Source organism: Glarea lozoyensis, assembly GCF_000409485.1.
Source record: "Glarea lozoyensis ATCC 20868 chromosome Unknown GLAREA10, whole genome shotgun sequence".
NCBI classification, from domain to species: domain Eukaryota; kingdom Fungi; phylum Ascomycota; class Leotiomycetes; order Helotiales; family Helotiaceae; genus Glarea; species Glarea lozoyensis.
The window spans coordinates 616785-631777 of record NW_007360984.1 but is presented as its reverse complement, the minus strand read 5'-3'; the positions used below and the strand labels follow the sequence as shown (position 1 = coordinate 631777).

Here is a 14993-nt window from a genome sequence, read left to right as displayed (position 1 = left end):
CCCACCACCCCACCACCAGCTATGCCACTGTGCGCGCCGCAAAACGCCGGTACGCCGTACTACGGACCGTACGAGTACCACATATTTCGAAGGCTCGGTGTGCATCGTCCAGTTCGGATTAAACCCAAAGGCTATTTGACAAGACACTCGTTAAGACACATGGAGTTTGAATACGCTATATGGTACCTGACTTCCGGTCCCTATTGTCTTACTTCGTATAACGTTACAAAATAAAGATTGTGACATTGTTACGGGAAGTGGGCCGTTTCTTTCGTACTACTCTACAAGCAGCTTACCTTCTAATCTGCGTCGAACTACTCCAACACCGCATACATATGCAGAGAGTATGGTATTCGAATTAGACGATTATCTGCTTGCTTCGCATTCCCAAACCCCTCGATCGACAGTACCCTTGGCCCTTATGCTTATCGACTTAATCTCTCCGGCTGCCGCGCACATGGAGAGAAGCTTTGACTGGGAAGGACTGGGTGATGCTAGGTCCAAAGGAATACGCTCCCTGCTTTCCGTGTGTCTGTCTGCGTGTTCGACACGTGGAAACCCTGTCTCTACCTTGTTCGAGATAGCGGCATCTTGAGTGGGAGATGGCGCCATGCACTTTGACGGCGGGGTCAGCGCTAGAAGCCACATGGAACCTTGGAAGGGTGTTCTCTCCATGTCACGACGGAGACAATACTATCTTTACTATCTGCCTGTTTATTATGCTCCTGTTCACAGTTATATCAGTATTCAAAACATTTGCCGGCTCAGCTGTTTCGATGTCCAATGCGGGAATAAGAGGTTAAAGAGACAGTAAATAGTGATCGGGAGCACGGCTTCACTAACAAGATGCAACGCAGTTCTGATTGACCTTCTTTTTGCGCTGCGCAAATATATATAATCAACACAATCTTAAGTAGAACTTAACATTACAATCTTGATATACTCAGCTATACTATGGTTATTTGTAGTATATTAAGTAGCTCAATTACTCTCGTGGGAAGAACAATTACAAAATTTCTGGCATTTATCGTCTCATGTTGATATTTTCGGATAGGGTAGTGGAGGCGCTACAGAAGAGACTTTATTGCATCCGCACAGAGGCAGGAAGATTGAATGGATACAAGCGATTGACTAATAAGGGTCCTAACTTCATGGGTATGCCAGGTAGCAACGAAGGAAATAGCCAACTTTCTCACTTACATTATTATGAGTATCGCACTAAATCTGCTTTTTAGCTACCATATTATCATCATCTCCTCTAAACTGTAACTACAAACGGTATGGTCACGCATATAACTGAAAACCATCCCGTTTTCTCATGTAAATAGCTTATTGAGCATTATAAATGGTTGCCACAGTAACCTTAACAACCATCACGTGAACGAAGCTTTTCGGATGTTTCCTCCTTTCCCTAACGGAGACTATTCCACAATCTGAACCCAACCGCGTTAAGAAAACGTGGAAAAGCGTATCCTCGTTTCTCCTGGTTGGTTCGACCCCGAATCTAACGAGAACCGTCAATTTGGAATCGCGCCGACGTGGGAAAACGTGGCAGCCATATGGGCTACCGACGCCCTGTTTCGAGCCGTGTTACCCTACATCTTTCTTTGGCAGCTCGTAGGAGATAAATACAGAGAGGGAGCGCTACTGCAGGACTGCGTTTCCCTCACGCTTTATCACGTCTTATGTTGCACCGGGTATGAAGATCTTATCATTTTGGAGACTGGAATATCGGGTGTGGAATGCTGGATTGCTTGTCACGTCCCCAACCTCCTTCCTATCAGGGCCTTGGAAAAAAAGCAATATCCTCCGCCGGTTCACTGTTGTTGCCAGAATATGTGCACGTTTTCAGTCGCACCGTGGGATTTGGTCCAAAGATAATACTTTAAACGGCAGCCAAAACGGACGAATATCGAGCTGCAGGGTCAGCAGCGAGCTGCAGTTTTTTGAGCTTACCATAGAATTTTTAATATATGAAGCGGGCTTGTCAGTAACACAAACAGGCACATATGCAACGTCTGACTATTTGCGGTGAGTATTTCTCTTGGCCTTACCAGCAGTCTTACATTGTCTTTCTTTGCAGCCTAATGTGCCTACAACTTAGGGTCATAAAGTACAGGTACATTAGTACGAGTCTGTACGACTAATTTGCTTCTAGCGTTCTTCTCCAGTGGAACGCTGCATCCGATCGTAATTCACGTCCTGGGTCCACAACGTAAAATAGCCATGTAAAGATGTCCGTTTTTGACTTACACTTTTCAGAAATTCCCATTGTCAATGATCGGCGAGGATCTGAATCTCATTCGGATTGCCATGCATACGAATATTATTTTTGCAAACCAGTACGCTTGCATAATTGCTAAAGAAGGCAATCTTGGCGTTATCATACGGTTGTTACCTCATTGATATAGAGACTCTCATTAAGAGATAACTGCAATGATGCCTAAAGCTTTTGGTCCAGGTTTGACGATATTACAATGTACTCAGTACAAGCTATTTTCATCTCAACCTGCTGTACCTCTGTACCCCGTACCTCGTCAGCCCTATACCGAGCAACAGGCCGACCACTCCACCATTTAGCAAATCACAAATGATTGAGTGTTTAGCTGAAAGCTCGAAGTCCGGCCCGATATGGTATTGGCTCTTATACGGTGCTGATGTGCGTTACATATAATCTGACTGACAGCAGCTGGAGTTGCGAGGATGAATCAATTAATCAATAAGCATACATAGCGTTAGGAGCGAGAAGATATAGTATCGGAATCATGAAGGCCCGCGTTGACAACTGCTCCGGAGTGAAGAAAAGGGGGCGTATCACGTGATTTATCACATGATATATTACCAGCCACTTTCACCCGCCACCAGGGGTCTCGCTAAGGCACCAGCAAACAGAAAAGATTATTTTAACAATCCAAGACAAGATAAGAGCGGAAATTTTCTCCGCCCACCTTCTAGTCAATTCAAGAGTGTTATAGAATGAGACCAAGACTTTAAGACCAGAATAGACGTCAAATCTCGCTTATCAAGACAGTGTATCTTGTCTCAAAGTCATCGAAAGTGTTTGAGATCTTCTAAAGGGGTAAGCTCAGAATTACACACCTCTTCAACTCTATAACATGTGGTTATTTCGAAGTACAAAGATCACAAATATCCCAAAACTTCATAACGATGACTACATCAACCAAGTGAACTTAAGTACCGTATCTCTTGCCATTCCTTGGTGTTGATAACCTTATCGTAGTACTTCGATAAGAGCCGAAGCACAACATCTCCGGATTCTCCGCAACAAGCAACAAACGCCAACCGAAAAGCTATAAGAAAGCCAAGTCCTCCTGGGTGAGACCAGCGAGCCTCAGCCTCCAAAAAACACATACAAATATACCTGCCAAGTGCTTGGCCAAGGGTGTGTATGGCGTCTCCCCCCTGAACCAGCACTTTTTCCTTATCAGCGAAGCGAGAAGCGTGGGGTGTGCGAATGAGACACCACGAATTTCAACACTTGCTGTTGGGTCGCCCTTCATCTGGGAATTACCCAAAAGGCCAAGTTTCTTATCCTCGAGAGAGTTGGAACACCATTTTTAGTCAAAACAATAGGCGAAATAGGCACATTTCGTCAATTGTTTTGAGCAATTAAGAAAAACTCAAACTCTATTTGCAAGGTGGTGGGATAAGAATACTTGTGAGATTAGGTGGCAGGTCACTGACACTGGATAGCCTCATTATCTGCTGCGAGTTTGGATAGTCTCATTTTCAAGAGATAATCGAGTCTATGTCGATCTATGTCTTATATCAACGCCTATCAGCATTTTCGAAGCCTGTTTGTAAGTTGTCCACAGAGTATCTCTTTTGTCAATAAAGTCTCAATTTGACCACACCATCTCCCGGACTTACCTTTTCGTATCCTATACTTAGAGCATGACGGCAAAAGCCGTCAAATTCCATAGTATGGTGTTGTCGTTTCCATCGCCTTTCAGAAAACACATGGTGCGTATTGAGATCTCCGTGGAAGTGGGACTGAGATCAACTTTATACCACGAGTTGAACCTCAGCTCCCAATGAGCATTCCAGCGCTCGGCTCACAACTGGGTCCGTGGTGCCCAGAAATATCCCATGCATTATGCGCCATTGCGAATCTGGGGCCGTGGAGAAGGTAACCTCGACATGTCCCAAGAGATAAGGATCTCAAATCGATGATATCCAAGGAGATCTTCGAGATCAACACCACCAACAATAGTATCAGATCTATACTTTGAGACTATATATCAAACCATAATCGCTTTCAATCTATAATCATTCTCTTCTTCAGCAGCCTCATTCTCTCGACATCCCGGCTTTACCCCTGATCTCGCTTAGCTCATCCAGGACGACGCGTCGGACAACCACCCCACCACAATCAACAACTTCAACTTGGAAAATGGGTTTCAAAGCATCTCATCTCTGGAAGAGTCCAGAGGTCAATCCTTTTAATCTGAAAGCGCGCTCAATTCCCATTCTCAATCCCCTCAACAAATATGGCAGAACATTTTTCTTCTCCTGGTCCGGATTCTTGGTGGCATTCCTTTCCTGGTGAGTTCCCTGACTTCCCATTATGTCTAGAATGATGCTGATTGCTCTAAGGTACGCTTTTCCACCATTGCTAAACCTCACGATCAGAAAGGATCTTAAGATGACCCAAGCCGACTATGCCAACTCCAACATCATGGGCCTGACCGGCACCTTGGTTGTACGCGCAGCAGCTGGGCCTCTCTGTGATAGATTCGGTCCTAGATATGTCTTCATTGGATGTTTACTTGCAGGTGCTATTCCTACAGCTATGGCTGGTCTCGTCACTACACCAAAAGGGTTGATCGCTCTTCGATTCTTCATCGGTGTTCTTGGTGCTTCTTTCGTTCCTTGCCAGGTCTGGTGTACTGGATTCTTTGACAAGAACGTTGTCGGAACTGCAAATGCTCTCGCAGGTGGTTGGGGTAACTCTGGTGGTGGTATCACTGTATGTTTCCCCTATTGACTGTAAGCGAATGACTACTAACACCAGAAATTAGTACTTTGTTATGCCCGCTATCTTCGACTCACTTGTCAAGAATCAAGGTTTAACCCCTCATGTCGCATGGAGAGTTGCCTTCATCGTGCCATTCATCATTATCACGGCCATCGCCATGGGTCTCCTTTTCACAGCCGAGGACACCCCAACCGGAAAATGGTCTCAACGACACGAAGCACTCCAAACCCTTGTCGCTCAAAATGTTTCCACGAATCCATCCCGAAGCCCCTCCATCAAGGGCTCTGACGAGAAATTCGCAATTGACGAGAAAAGCGAAAGCAGCCAGAAGCTCGAGGCCCAAGCTCCTTCCCTCAAGGCCGCCGACCTCGCAAAAGGCGAAGTAGTCGTAGCTCCTACATTCAAAGAGGCCATGAGTGTCGTGTTTTCTCTTCAGACATGGGCTTTAGCAGCACCTTACGCATGTTCCTTCGGCGGTGAACTCGCTATCAACTCCATCATCGGATCTTACTACCTCAAGAACTTCCCAAAGCTCGGTCAAACCGGTTCCGGAAGATGGGCGGCAATGTTTGGTCTCCTCAATGTCTTCTTCAGACCTTTGGGCGGTGTTGTCGGAGATATCATTTACAAGTACACCAAATCAGTTTGGGCAAAGAAACTGTGGATTACCTTCTGTGGTGTCGCCATGGGATGTTTCGAGCTAGCCATTGGACTCGCAAACCCGCACCACGAAGCAACCATGTTCGGACTTGTCGCTGGTCTCGCTGTATTCATGGATGCATCAAACGGTGCCAACTTCGCTGTCGTCCCTCACGTTCATCCATTTGCCAATGGTATTCTCTCCGGCATAGTTGGAGCAACCGGTAATCTCGGCGGTATCATCTTCGCAATCATCTTCAGATATAACGGTACTCACTACGCTCGTGTTATCTGGATCATTGGTGCTATTTCTATTGGTGTCAATTTGGCTGTTTCTTGGATCAGACCAGTCCCTAAGCACCAAATTGGTGGACAGTAAATTCTTCTTTTCGAATGTTTGGAGTAGACGGAGTTTTTGAGTGTGTTCTTGGAAAATGAGGGTGTATAGGCTGTTATGTGCAGCGATGTTTTCTTCTCATAAATAATAGATGCATTGTACCCATGATGTTCAGTATATAGATTTTCTAATTCATCGATATTACTCGTAAGCTGGTTTTTCTCTTCCTCGGCCTAATATAAATTGTCTCTACGAGGATGTATGAAAACTATTCTACGGCGCCTAGGCCTAAATAACGTTAAATATAATAGTACTTAATCCCGAGGTCTACGAGATGATTAAATCTAGTTAGGTTATATTTATTCTTCCTACGAGAATAAATACGACCGTTACCTTAATACAAATCGCAATAGTATAACTGATTATAAAAGCATAGTTTTTAAGTAGAGAGTGTGCGAAGGCGACGTAATAGGAAGTTGAGTGCGTCCGCGTAGAGATTGCTTACTACTTCTTTTAATTTACCGAGAATAATAGACGAAATATACAAATTCGTCAACTATTTTGAGCAAATGTCGTATTTTCATTTACTACATGTTTTGATTTACCTAGAATAATAGACGAAATACGATATTTCGTCGACCATCCTCAGCAAATGTCGTATCCAAAGCACTGGGCCATGATCTATCCCGAAACCCACCATTTACTTACACGAAGCAGAGACCTAACCAGTGGCACTCGAAACACAATAGTTAGTAAAACAATATGAAACGTTATCACATATTTCGTTAATTATTTTAAGTAAATCATTTTTAGTTACGCTCTACTGAATCACCTATCTCATCCACAACGAGCTAGTTTCTAACGATTATAACCGCCTCCAGGTCTCACCTCATCGTCGCGCACTTTCGGTCCGTAACACACCTTACATCCAGCATGTTTCTTGCAAAAAACACAAACCATGTCACCGTCTGTGAGAATAGGAGTCTCCATATAACAATAGTAAGATGATTCTATAATACTTTGCCACTGTTTTATCCTTTACAATATTCCTACTACAGTTATTAGAATCTACTAGCCTATATTTGTAGACTAGCCTAAATAGGTCGGCAATTCTCTTTAATAGACCCTAAGTAACTGTTATATATATGTCTAATTATTATAACTAAGTATAGTTAATGTTGTATACACTTGTACTAAAATTGTGTTTGAACTTCGGCGAGAAATGGAAATGCGTTAGTGGGATTGACTGAAAGTTTAAAATTAGGCTAGTGTACAGTTCTTTCGCTAGAAAGAGACTGTCTATGTAGGGCAGTACGCCAAAGTAGTTTTCGCCTGCTAGAATCTTCCTCCCTCAGTTCTTTGCCGGCGAGCCTGAAACTCCATTACCCGACACAAAAACAACCAGAACTGCTGTGTAGGCGGCCCCTGAAGCAAAGATTTCACCCAAAGATGCTTGACTGGCAATAGTGACAGCCGAAACAAACATTGTTGCAGATACAAACAACACAATAAAACGGACAAGCGTTCTTGTCACCGCGTTCAATACAATAACTGGTACAAGAAGTAAGGTAATGGCCAGAGACGCAGCAAGAGCCCTTGCAGCACTTCTGACGAATGCGTTCGAGATAGAAATGCTGTCTGGACCACTAGTTGATCTAAGAGAGAAACACTAAGAATAATATACTGTTAGCTTAGTCGTATTAAGTGACCGAGAGCTTTTACCTTATAGCCAAGTCGATAGAAGCCTTCGACCAAGATCCCTACGAAATTTGCAATTTTCGCCATACCCCGGTCCTTCACAAGACCTATGTTTAGAAGTTCGCGGTCCCCAGCATTGATGTACGCTACCTCTTTCCGAGCTACTGACCCTTTTGTCCAGAGCCAATTTACCTGCGAATGAAGGTCCCTCGTTTCCGGTCCCGGTGCATTTAACGCCCATTGGCTCTGTTGGAGAAACTCATCTGGATTCATGCATTGTCAACATGCACCCGAGAACATACCAATACGATACGAATGTATCCATACCATAAGTTTTGAAAGCTTCATCGAGTTTCAAGAGGATAGATTTCCTTGCTTGATTCATATCTTGACGAGAGCTGCCCAGGAACATCTCACTTGGTTCAGCTTCGTCGATCTTGCTCAGTTCCTCTTCCAACAGAGAAATCTCATCTTGCTTCTTAAGAAGCATGCGCATACGTAAAGTTCGAAAGCGACGAAAAGTCTGGAACTCCGAGTGCCGTCCAAGAAGCGAAGAGTAGGCAGGATAGCCTTGCCTAACATTTTGGGTGTCGTTAGGAATACTATGGCCCTCGTGGTCTACTTTGAAGTTCAGTAGCCTCTTTGGAGAATCTCGATGGAATGATTTCACCTTCAACGTCGCTGACCGTTTCACTGTCACTATCACTATCACTATCACTATCACTGATGCTTACAGGGCGTTTTAATGGCCACAAACGGAGACCAATTGCTTTGAAGTTTTGCAGTCGGCGCTGAGGCCAATTATACGCCACATACGAAGATTGCTCTCCACTCTCCAAGACCGATACCGCTGACATTGAAGTGCGAGTTGGGCTCCGGACCATGGACAGCGAAGTGAGAGTATTAGAGTGTAAAAGTTTTGTGTAAGGTTCGCTCAAAATCTTGAAGATATTGGCTGCACACCATGTACTGAGAAAGTGGAGCTAAATATTTATTAATTATACCGTGATGAATATTCAGCTGAGGAAAACAATTCTAACAGCCGGTAGAGCTGAAAGGCGGGGAAAAGCCATCGGCATACTTCATTGGCGGTCCTCTGTAAAGTAGGATGAGAGATGCACGTCTGACGTGGCATGATTCTGCTTACAATCTACAGATCAGAATCAACAGCCTGCCCGTATCATTTTCTTAAATGACCTCAACAACGACCTTCAAACTAGACCATGGGGTGGTTCGATAATGATCGTCGAAAAGTAAGTCTCCTATTTAGAGCCAGACTTATGTGCGACTAATTAGAACTTGCACACTAAGGTTAATATCGAGACACACCAAACGGGACAGAGCGCGAGATCAAGACCGCTGCAGTCTCTTAAGAAGGTATACTCGAAAAGATCAAATCAGACAGAAGTAGTAACAAGCTGATCATGGAATGCAACAAGAAATCCAAACCCAGACACTACGTCGGTGACCGCGGTGATTGGAAGTTCAAAACGACGTACGGAGCGCACTTGATGATTATGGGAGGAGTGATTTCGCGTGTTATTCCAGGAAGGCCTATCCAGTACAATCTTTCTGACTGGGAAGGGAACTCCATCGCTGAGGGCATCAATGAAAATGACTTAGAACTTCAAAGGGATGAATACCGACCCTCGTTGATCTCGAAACAACTCTTACCCCGGCGACTCGGTTTATTTTGGAATCGTCACCGAGACATGCTTAGTTTATTGGGAGTCATCATATACTTCCTTGTCAGACATAAATCGAGCTGGAGGAAGATTAATATCTTATTTTCAAGATATCCGATATCTAGCCTAACAGCATAATATCTTTAAAACATACAGCCCTTTAATTCTACTATCCCTCTAGGGGACAATTTAAAAATAAAAGTTAACTATCCGAGTTCTTCTCGCTTGTTCTTACCCGCTTCCTGAAATTTAGAAGAGAAGCTTAGTTCGGCTAGTAACCTGATCTCGAACATAAAAGTTACGACGTAATAGACTAGAAGGCAAACATCTGTTACATCTCTAGAATAGAAGGTTCGAAGCAAAAATTTATTACTGGGATCATGCGGCATATTGTCTGGATAACAGCTCAAGATTCCAACTCGAGAAGAAAGTAATCATAAATCCGAATCCTAAGAGCTCAAACAACCGTCCATGATTCGCTCAGCCAGCAAAATACTGTTATTCCTCCGCACCAGTCGTGAGCATCCATATCCTAGAATATCCACATAGGAATAACCAATGCACCCCTAGTCTGACCCCAAATTCCACATTCAACACATTTGCCATGTCCACATCTCGTACAGCTGTTATTCGCGGCGTAGTTGAATACCATGCACTGTGCGCTGTCAGTATCATTCTCTTCGTACTCACCGAAAATGAAGCTTAATTCACATCAACTTCTTGAAACCCCAAAAAGTTCCAACACAACCAGAAACGAAAACAAAAACAACTCACATCATGACAACCCCAAGGCATAGCCGTCTCTTTCACAACCTTCTCCCCCTCCAATTTCTCATATCCATCCCCACTCACATTTCCACCACTCCACCATTTCGTAATTCTGATCTCCCCATAGTTCTTCCCGCTTTCTCTCACATTCCTCTCATTTTCTTCTTCAATTATTTTATTCCTCCACTGCGCACTTCCTTTTATTCTCTCCTCGCTCGATCTCGATCTGAATAAATTTCGGAGACGCATTTTCGGGTTCGAAAAGTTCGATGGAGATTTGGACTCTCGAGGCTTGAAACTCAAAGATCTTATTCTGAGCCGCAAAATCAGCAAATTTCCCATTCAATACCCGAAATTCTCACTAACCTCCTGCCTAGCAGCAGGAATGTCACGTCACGTGATGCACACTTTTCCACCTTCACATTTCCTTTCTTCCTTTCTCCAACGTACTTCTCCTCTAGCAGAAAGTGCAAAACGAGAAAAGCAAAAATCAAAACACGAAGAGTATCTCCAAACATGGGATATCTATGGTATATACGTCGGTGAGCGGAAGTCCGTTGCGTGCATGACCGAGAGACTAGGGAAGCGAGGTCCGGCATTCAAAGGTACGCGAGGAGCGGTAGTTGCTGGCTATTTATGCGGGGAGGGGTGGCGTTTGTATGCATCTTATCGGATGGTATTTGGGAGTTGGTTGGTGGGCTGACGGGTTGATAGATGCCCAGGTGGGTTCAACCGTTCACGTGTGATTGAGGCTGAGACATCGTACGAGAGCTTGTTGTGATGGACTTTGGAAGTGGCTAACGGAATGATGTTTTACTGGATTGAGTTGATAGAAAATCTATTTTCTCAGTTGTTGGGAGACATTCTGAGTATTTGAAATCTGTTGAGATGGAAGAAGGAAGTCGCTATTTATACCTGGGTATATTTAAGGATAAGGCTACCTACGCCTATGTCATTCTCTACCAGGCTTTGAGGAACTAGACTTCTACGACGTGATAATGATTGCGAAGTAATTGTAGATTAAATTGGCAATTGGATAGCTGAATGTGTTTACTGATCGAAAGATTTCTGCGTAGAACAAGAACTGTGTACTTGGTAGAAGGGGAAGTAGAGGTTTACATCCGAAGTCGAATTCAATCGCAGTGACGATGTTTTAAGCACTTGTGTAACGAGCATCTATAACTAGAAATGCTTGCAATGGCATGATGAACAGGAGCATTGAGCGCATGGAACAAGCAAGATATGAAAATTGGAAAAATATGTTGCGTGTACAAAATATTTGGTCTATTATTATTTACTGACTTTTTCTATGATGATTTAAGTTTTTCTTTTCGTATCTAGCAGTAAGAAGCGTTGGTCACTGGCGTTGCGACACCAGCATCGATCAAGCTCATATAGTCCCAATAGTCGCCAGTAGTTCCCTCGCCGTCAACAGCTACAGTATTCTTATTTCTGATGTTCCAGAATGCTCCTCCGGAAACATACTGTGCCCACGAATATCGCTGAGTATCGAACAAGGTCTTTCGGTTGCCAAGAGTGTTGTTGTACTGGGTTTGCAGCGACCACTCGCCGACGAAGACAGGGAATTTTCCATCACCCTTTGCGGCTGATCCTTGACCGCAAATAGCTGGCGCGACGTACTGACTATATGTGCCTGCAGCAGCGAAGTAGTAGATGTGTGTGTCAATGACAATATTGGTACCAGCGTCATAGAAAGGAGACCAAAATGGCTCTCCCTGGAAAGAGTCTTGAAGCATAAGAGGGATACGTTTGTCAATCTTAGCAATTTTCTTTAGGCAGGCTTTGATATAGGTGTTAACCCAGTTTGTACCATTGGTCGTCAAACCGGCAGCGGAACCGAAGCCAGCAAGATGAGTATCGGAAACCTCATTGAGAGGGGCGAATGTGAAGGATCCGAGATGTCCAGAGTTCTTAAAGAAAGAAAGAACTCCGTCGACAGCCTTCATGGACCATTCAAGCTTAGTGGCGTTGAAAAACCAATCACCATGACCGAAAGCCTCTCCGATGTCGAGTCTATAAAGAATTAGCACGGCTCGTTCTTGAAGTGCTGGGGGATCGGCCACTACTTACGAGTTGACACCACCTGGCAAAGAGTGTAATCCCACAATGACGTGCATTCCATATTTCTCAATAGCATAATTTGTGATGGTTCTCAAATACTTTTGCTGGTTTCCATGATAAAACTCGGACTCGGGCCAGTCAATCCAAGCCGCATAAGTGGTCGGAATACGAAGAGTGTTGATACCAGTAGCAGCAAGCTTGTCGATATCGGCAGTGGTGACCCATGTAGCATATCGCTGCTCCAACAATGGACCACACTTAGGGCCTAGAGTCTTACACCAAGTCCACTCGTCCATTGCCTCTGGTGCGCCGGTGTTCCAGAAATCAATATCGTAGTTCTGTTCTTGTTCCAACCATGCTCCTAGATTAACGCCGTTGGCCTTGTAGGTCTTCCAATCAACAAAGTTGACATTTTTCGGCCAGATGAGGCTGTGCTTGAATCGCTCTATAGAGACAACGATTTGAGGAAACGTGAGCTTGTAGCAGTTCCAAACTGGTCCGTGAGAGGCACCATTGGTCTGGAGAGTGACACCGAGGTCTGAGAGGATGGTGTTGACGGTGTTTGTAATAGATGAAAGTATTGAAGAAATGAGACCTGGCTCAGGAACAGGAGCCGCGAGGGCCGAAGTGGCTAGAAGAACCGGGAGAACTGGAGAGAAACGCATGATTGATAGCAGAGTGTGATGGTCAAGATGCTTGAGATGCTTAAGATGCTTGCGATGGAGATATTAGACCAGAGAAGATACCAACGTCTTATATGAGATGTCAGTCTCGTATTTCGGATCGGGAAGCGGTCATGATTGCAAATCATATCGGCTTGAAATGTACTAGACGACGTAAATTAAGTAAAATTAGCACTTGGAACAACAGTCTAGAGGTCTAGAATGTGGAATTTTGACCGAACCCATTGATACTAGGAAAAGCAAACCACAAAACAACATCCATAATTGAGGCGATAGCAAATTTTGTGAACGTTGGAGACCAGCCATCGGGTTCATCCGAAGTGATGTTTACTACTGTGGAAGAATCGGATTCAATAGCGCGAGATGTCAACCGGTTAGCCAAAACCATCGGGGATTCGGAAAATAGGTGACAGTCGAGACCGCAAATGTTGACCAAGGCGATTTTGCCATGTGGGAAACGAATGGAGCTAACAGCACTAATGGAGATATCCTTAGCAGTTCTCTGTCAGAACGTCCACATCACTTCCATATGGAAAAATATGATGCACTAACAGCACTAACGGAGGTGTCGAGAGTCGAGGAGGCCCCTCTGGTTGAACGTCCACTTCACGTCCACATATTTGATAGTCCGCCATTAGCATTCCCTTAGCAGGATCTTTCACCCGGCAAATGAGTTGTAAATACATCTGTACACGCTTGCACCTGCTCAAGTACACGTCAACTCGCGAAATCAGTTGGGTTGTTGAGGCATCTGAATCCTCACAGACCGTAATTTAATGCTGAGCATGGATAGATCAGAGAGCACTTTGCGAATAACAATTATCTCTGAATTACCCGCGTCTCTAGCTGCCAGAAACTGCTTTGAGATCAGCAAACTTCTATCCAATTTCAAGGCATAAGATGAGGCACCGGCTCATCGCACCGTTGAATAGTGTATTAAGCATAACTTCTGTCATACCGTTAGCTCCATCAATAAAAAGTTCTGGAATCATATGGGGTAAACCTTGATGATGGAAGCTTTCAAAGCTAAATGTGGACGGGAGTCGTTTTGGGCCCAGGTGGTGGACGAAATAAAGTTGCAGTCGCAACCCGCGGTTGGCCTGAAATACTTGAAGCAATATGTGTACTTCGTACATGACTGAAATAACCAGCCCTTCACATCTGTGCACTCGTCTAAAATAGTGTAAAACAAGAAATATCTAGCGATATCATTGCCTAAAATTGGATGAGACTTTATCTTAGTGGGTAAAGTTGCTGTATGGGGTGGCGGCGGCGAAAGCTGGCTAGGTATTTAAGTCATGTACGAAGTAAATTGTTTCAAGTGAATCCACTAATTATACGATATTTCGTCAACTTAATTAAAGAAATATCATGCTAAACTGCCACTTGTTTTGTCCACGAAGAAGACCAGATTGTAGCCTGTGCCCCTCGTCCACTTCTATGCGATATACGACGTACTCCGGATTCCAGAACTTTTAGGTCGATTTCGCTTGTGGGCAAATTTCGTCATCTGCATAGTTGGAACTAATCTCGACAAGGCGATTCTATCTATTCTACTACTTGTTAGTACTTCCGTCAAGACTTATGGGATTTCTTCAGCGCCATCAGCCGCAACTTAGCCCAATGATACCTTTAAAATATGAGGTGTAGCCAATGGAATACAAAGGAGAAGCGTAGTTCCACATTACCAAAACATGTACCTTTCGCGCGGGAATTGCCCAGATCCTGCTTCTAGAGTCAAGCGTCATTGCCGACGTCCATTGCCATTGCAAGCATCATGGTAGAATAGCAAAGCTTACTGGGAAGTAACAGACCCTTCATGACTAGTATTTTCATGTGTGTAAGGTAGGATATCGTTTTTCCCGTCACGTAAATCCGAAGCTGTCTAATTATAGACTAAAGAAGGTTGTTCGGCTCAAAGACGAGACGAGTCGTGAAATAAGACCCATAACGCGGTCTCGGGGCGAATTAGCCAATCGCGTTCCAGTATCGCTGCTCGATGACGGTACCTCCCGAATCAATGATTAAACAATCTCACTGTCAACGTTTTAGTTTTCCCAAGTCTTCCCTTCCCGTGATCTCATAGAACTTGTTTCTTAAAT

The 14993-nt window shown here is 44.2% G+C and overlaps 4 protein-coding genes across 4 annotated transcripts; 1 reads left to right on the top strand and 3 right to left on the bottom strand.

Annotated features, from left to right (window-relative positions):
• Positions 1-4414: 4414 nt before the first annotated feature.
• Positions 4415-6017, top strand: GLAREA_05230 (MFS general substrate transporter; the record flags this gene model as incomplete). Its single annotated transcript, XM_008078519.1, has 3 exons — positions 4415-4566; positions 4618-4990; positions 5043-6017. 3 exons carry the CDS (start codon positions 4415-4417, stop codon positions 6015-6017), a joined length of 1500 nt encoding a protein of 499 aa, XP_008076710.1.
• A 1309-nt stretch (positions 6018-7326) lies between these two features.
• GLAREA_05229 (uncharacterized protein) lies at positions 7327-8530 on the bottom strand (the record flags this gene model as incomplete). Its single annotated transcript, XM_008078518.1, has 4 exons — positions 7327-7644; positions 7698-7936; positions 8001-8291; positions 8344-8530. The coding sequence occupies 4 exons, from the start codon at positions 8528-8530 to the stop codon at positions 7327-7329; spliced, it is 1035 nt and encodes a 344-aa protein (XP_008076709.1).
• A 1360-nt stretch (positions 8531-9890) lies between these two features.
• On the bottom strand, positions 9891-10375 carry GLAREA_05228 (uncharacterized protein; the record flags this gene model as incomplete). The annotated part of the gene is made up of 2 exons (XM_008078517.1): positions 9891-10013; positions 10133-10375. 2 exons carry the CDS (start codon positions 10373-10375, stop codon positions 9891-9893), a joined length of 366 nt encoding a protein of 121 aa, XP_008076708.1.
• Positions 10376-11463: 1088 nt separating this feature from the next.
• On the bottom strand, positions 11464-12873 carry GLAREA_05227 ((Trans)glycosidase; the record flags this gene model as incomplete). The annotated part of the gene is made up of 2 exons (XM_008078516.1): positions 11464-12160; positions 12218-12873. 2 exons carry the CDS (start codon positions 12871-12873, stop codon positions 11464-11466), a joined length of 1353 nt encoding a protein of 450 aa, XP_008076707.1.
• Between the last annotated feature and the right edge of the window lie 2120 nt (positions 12874-14993).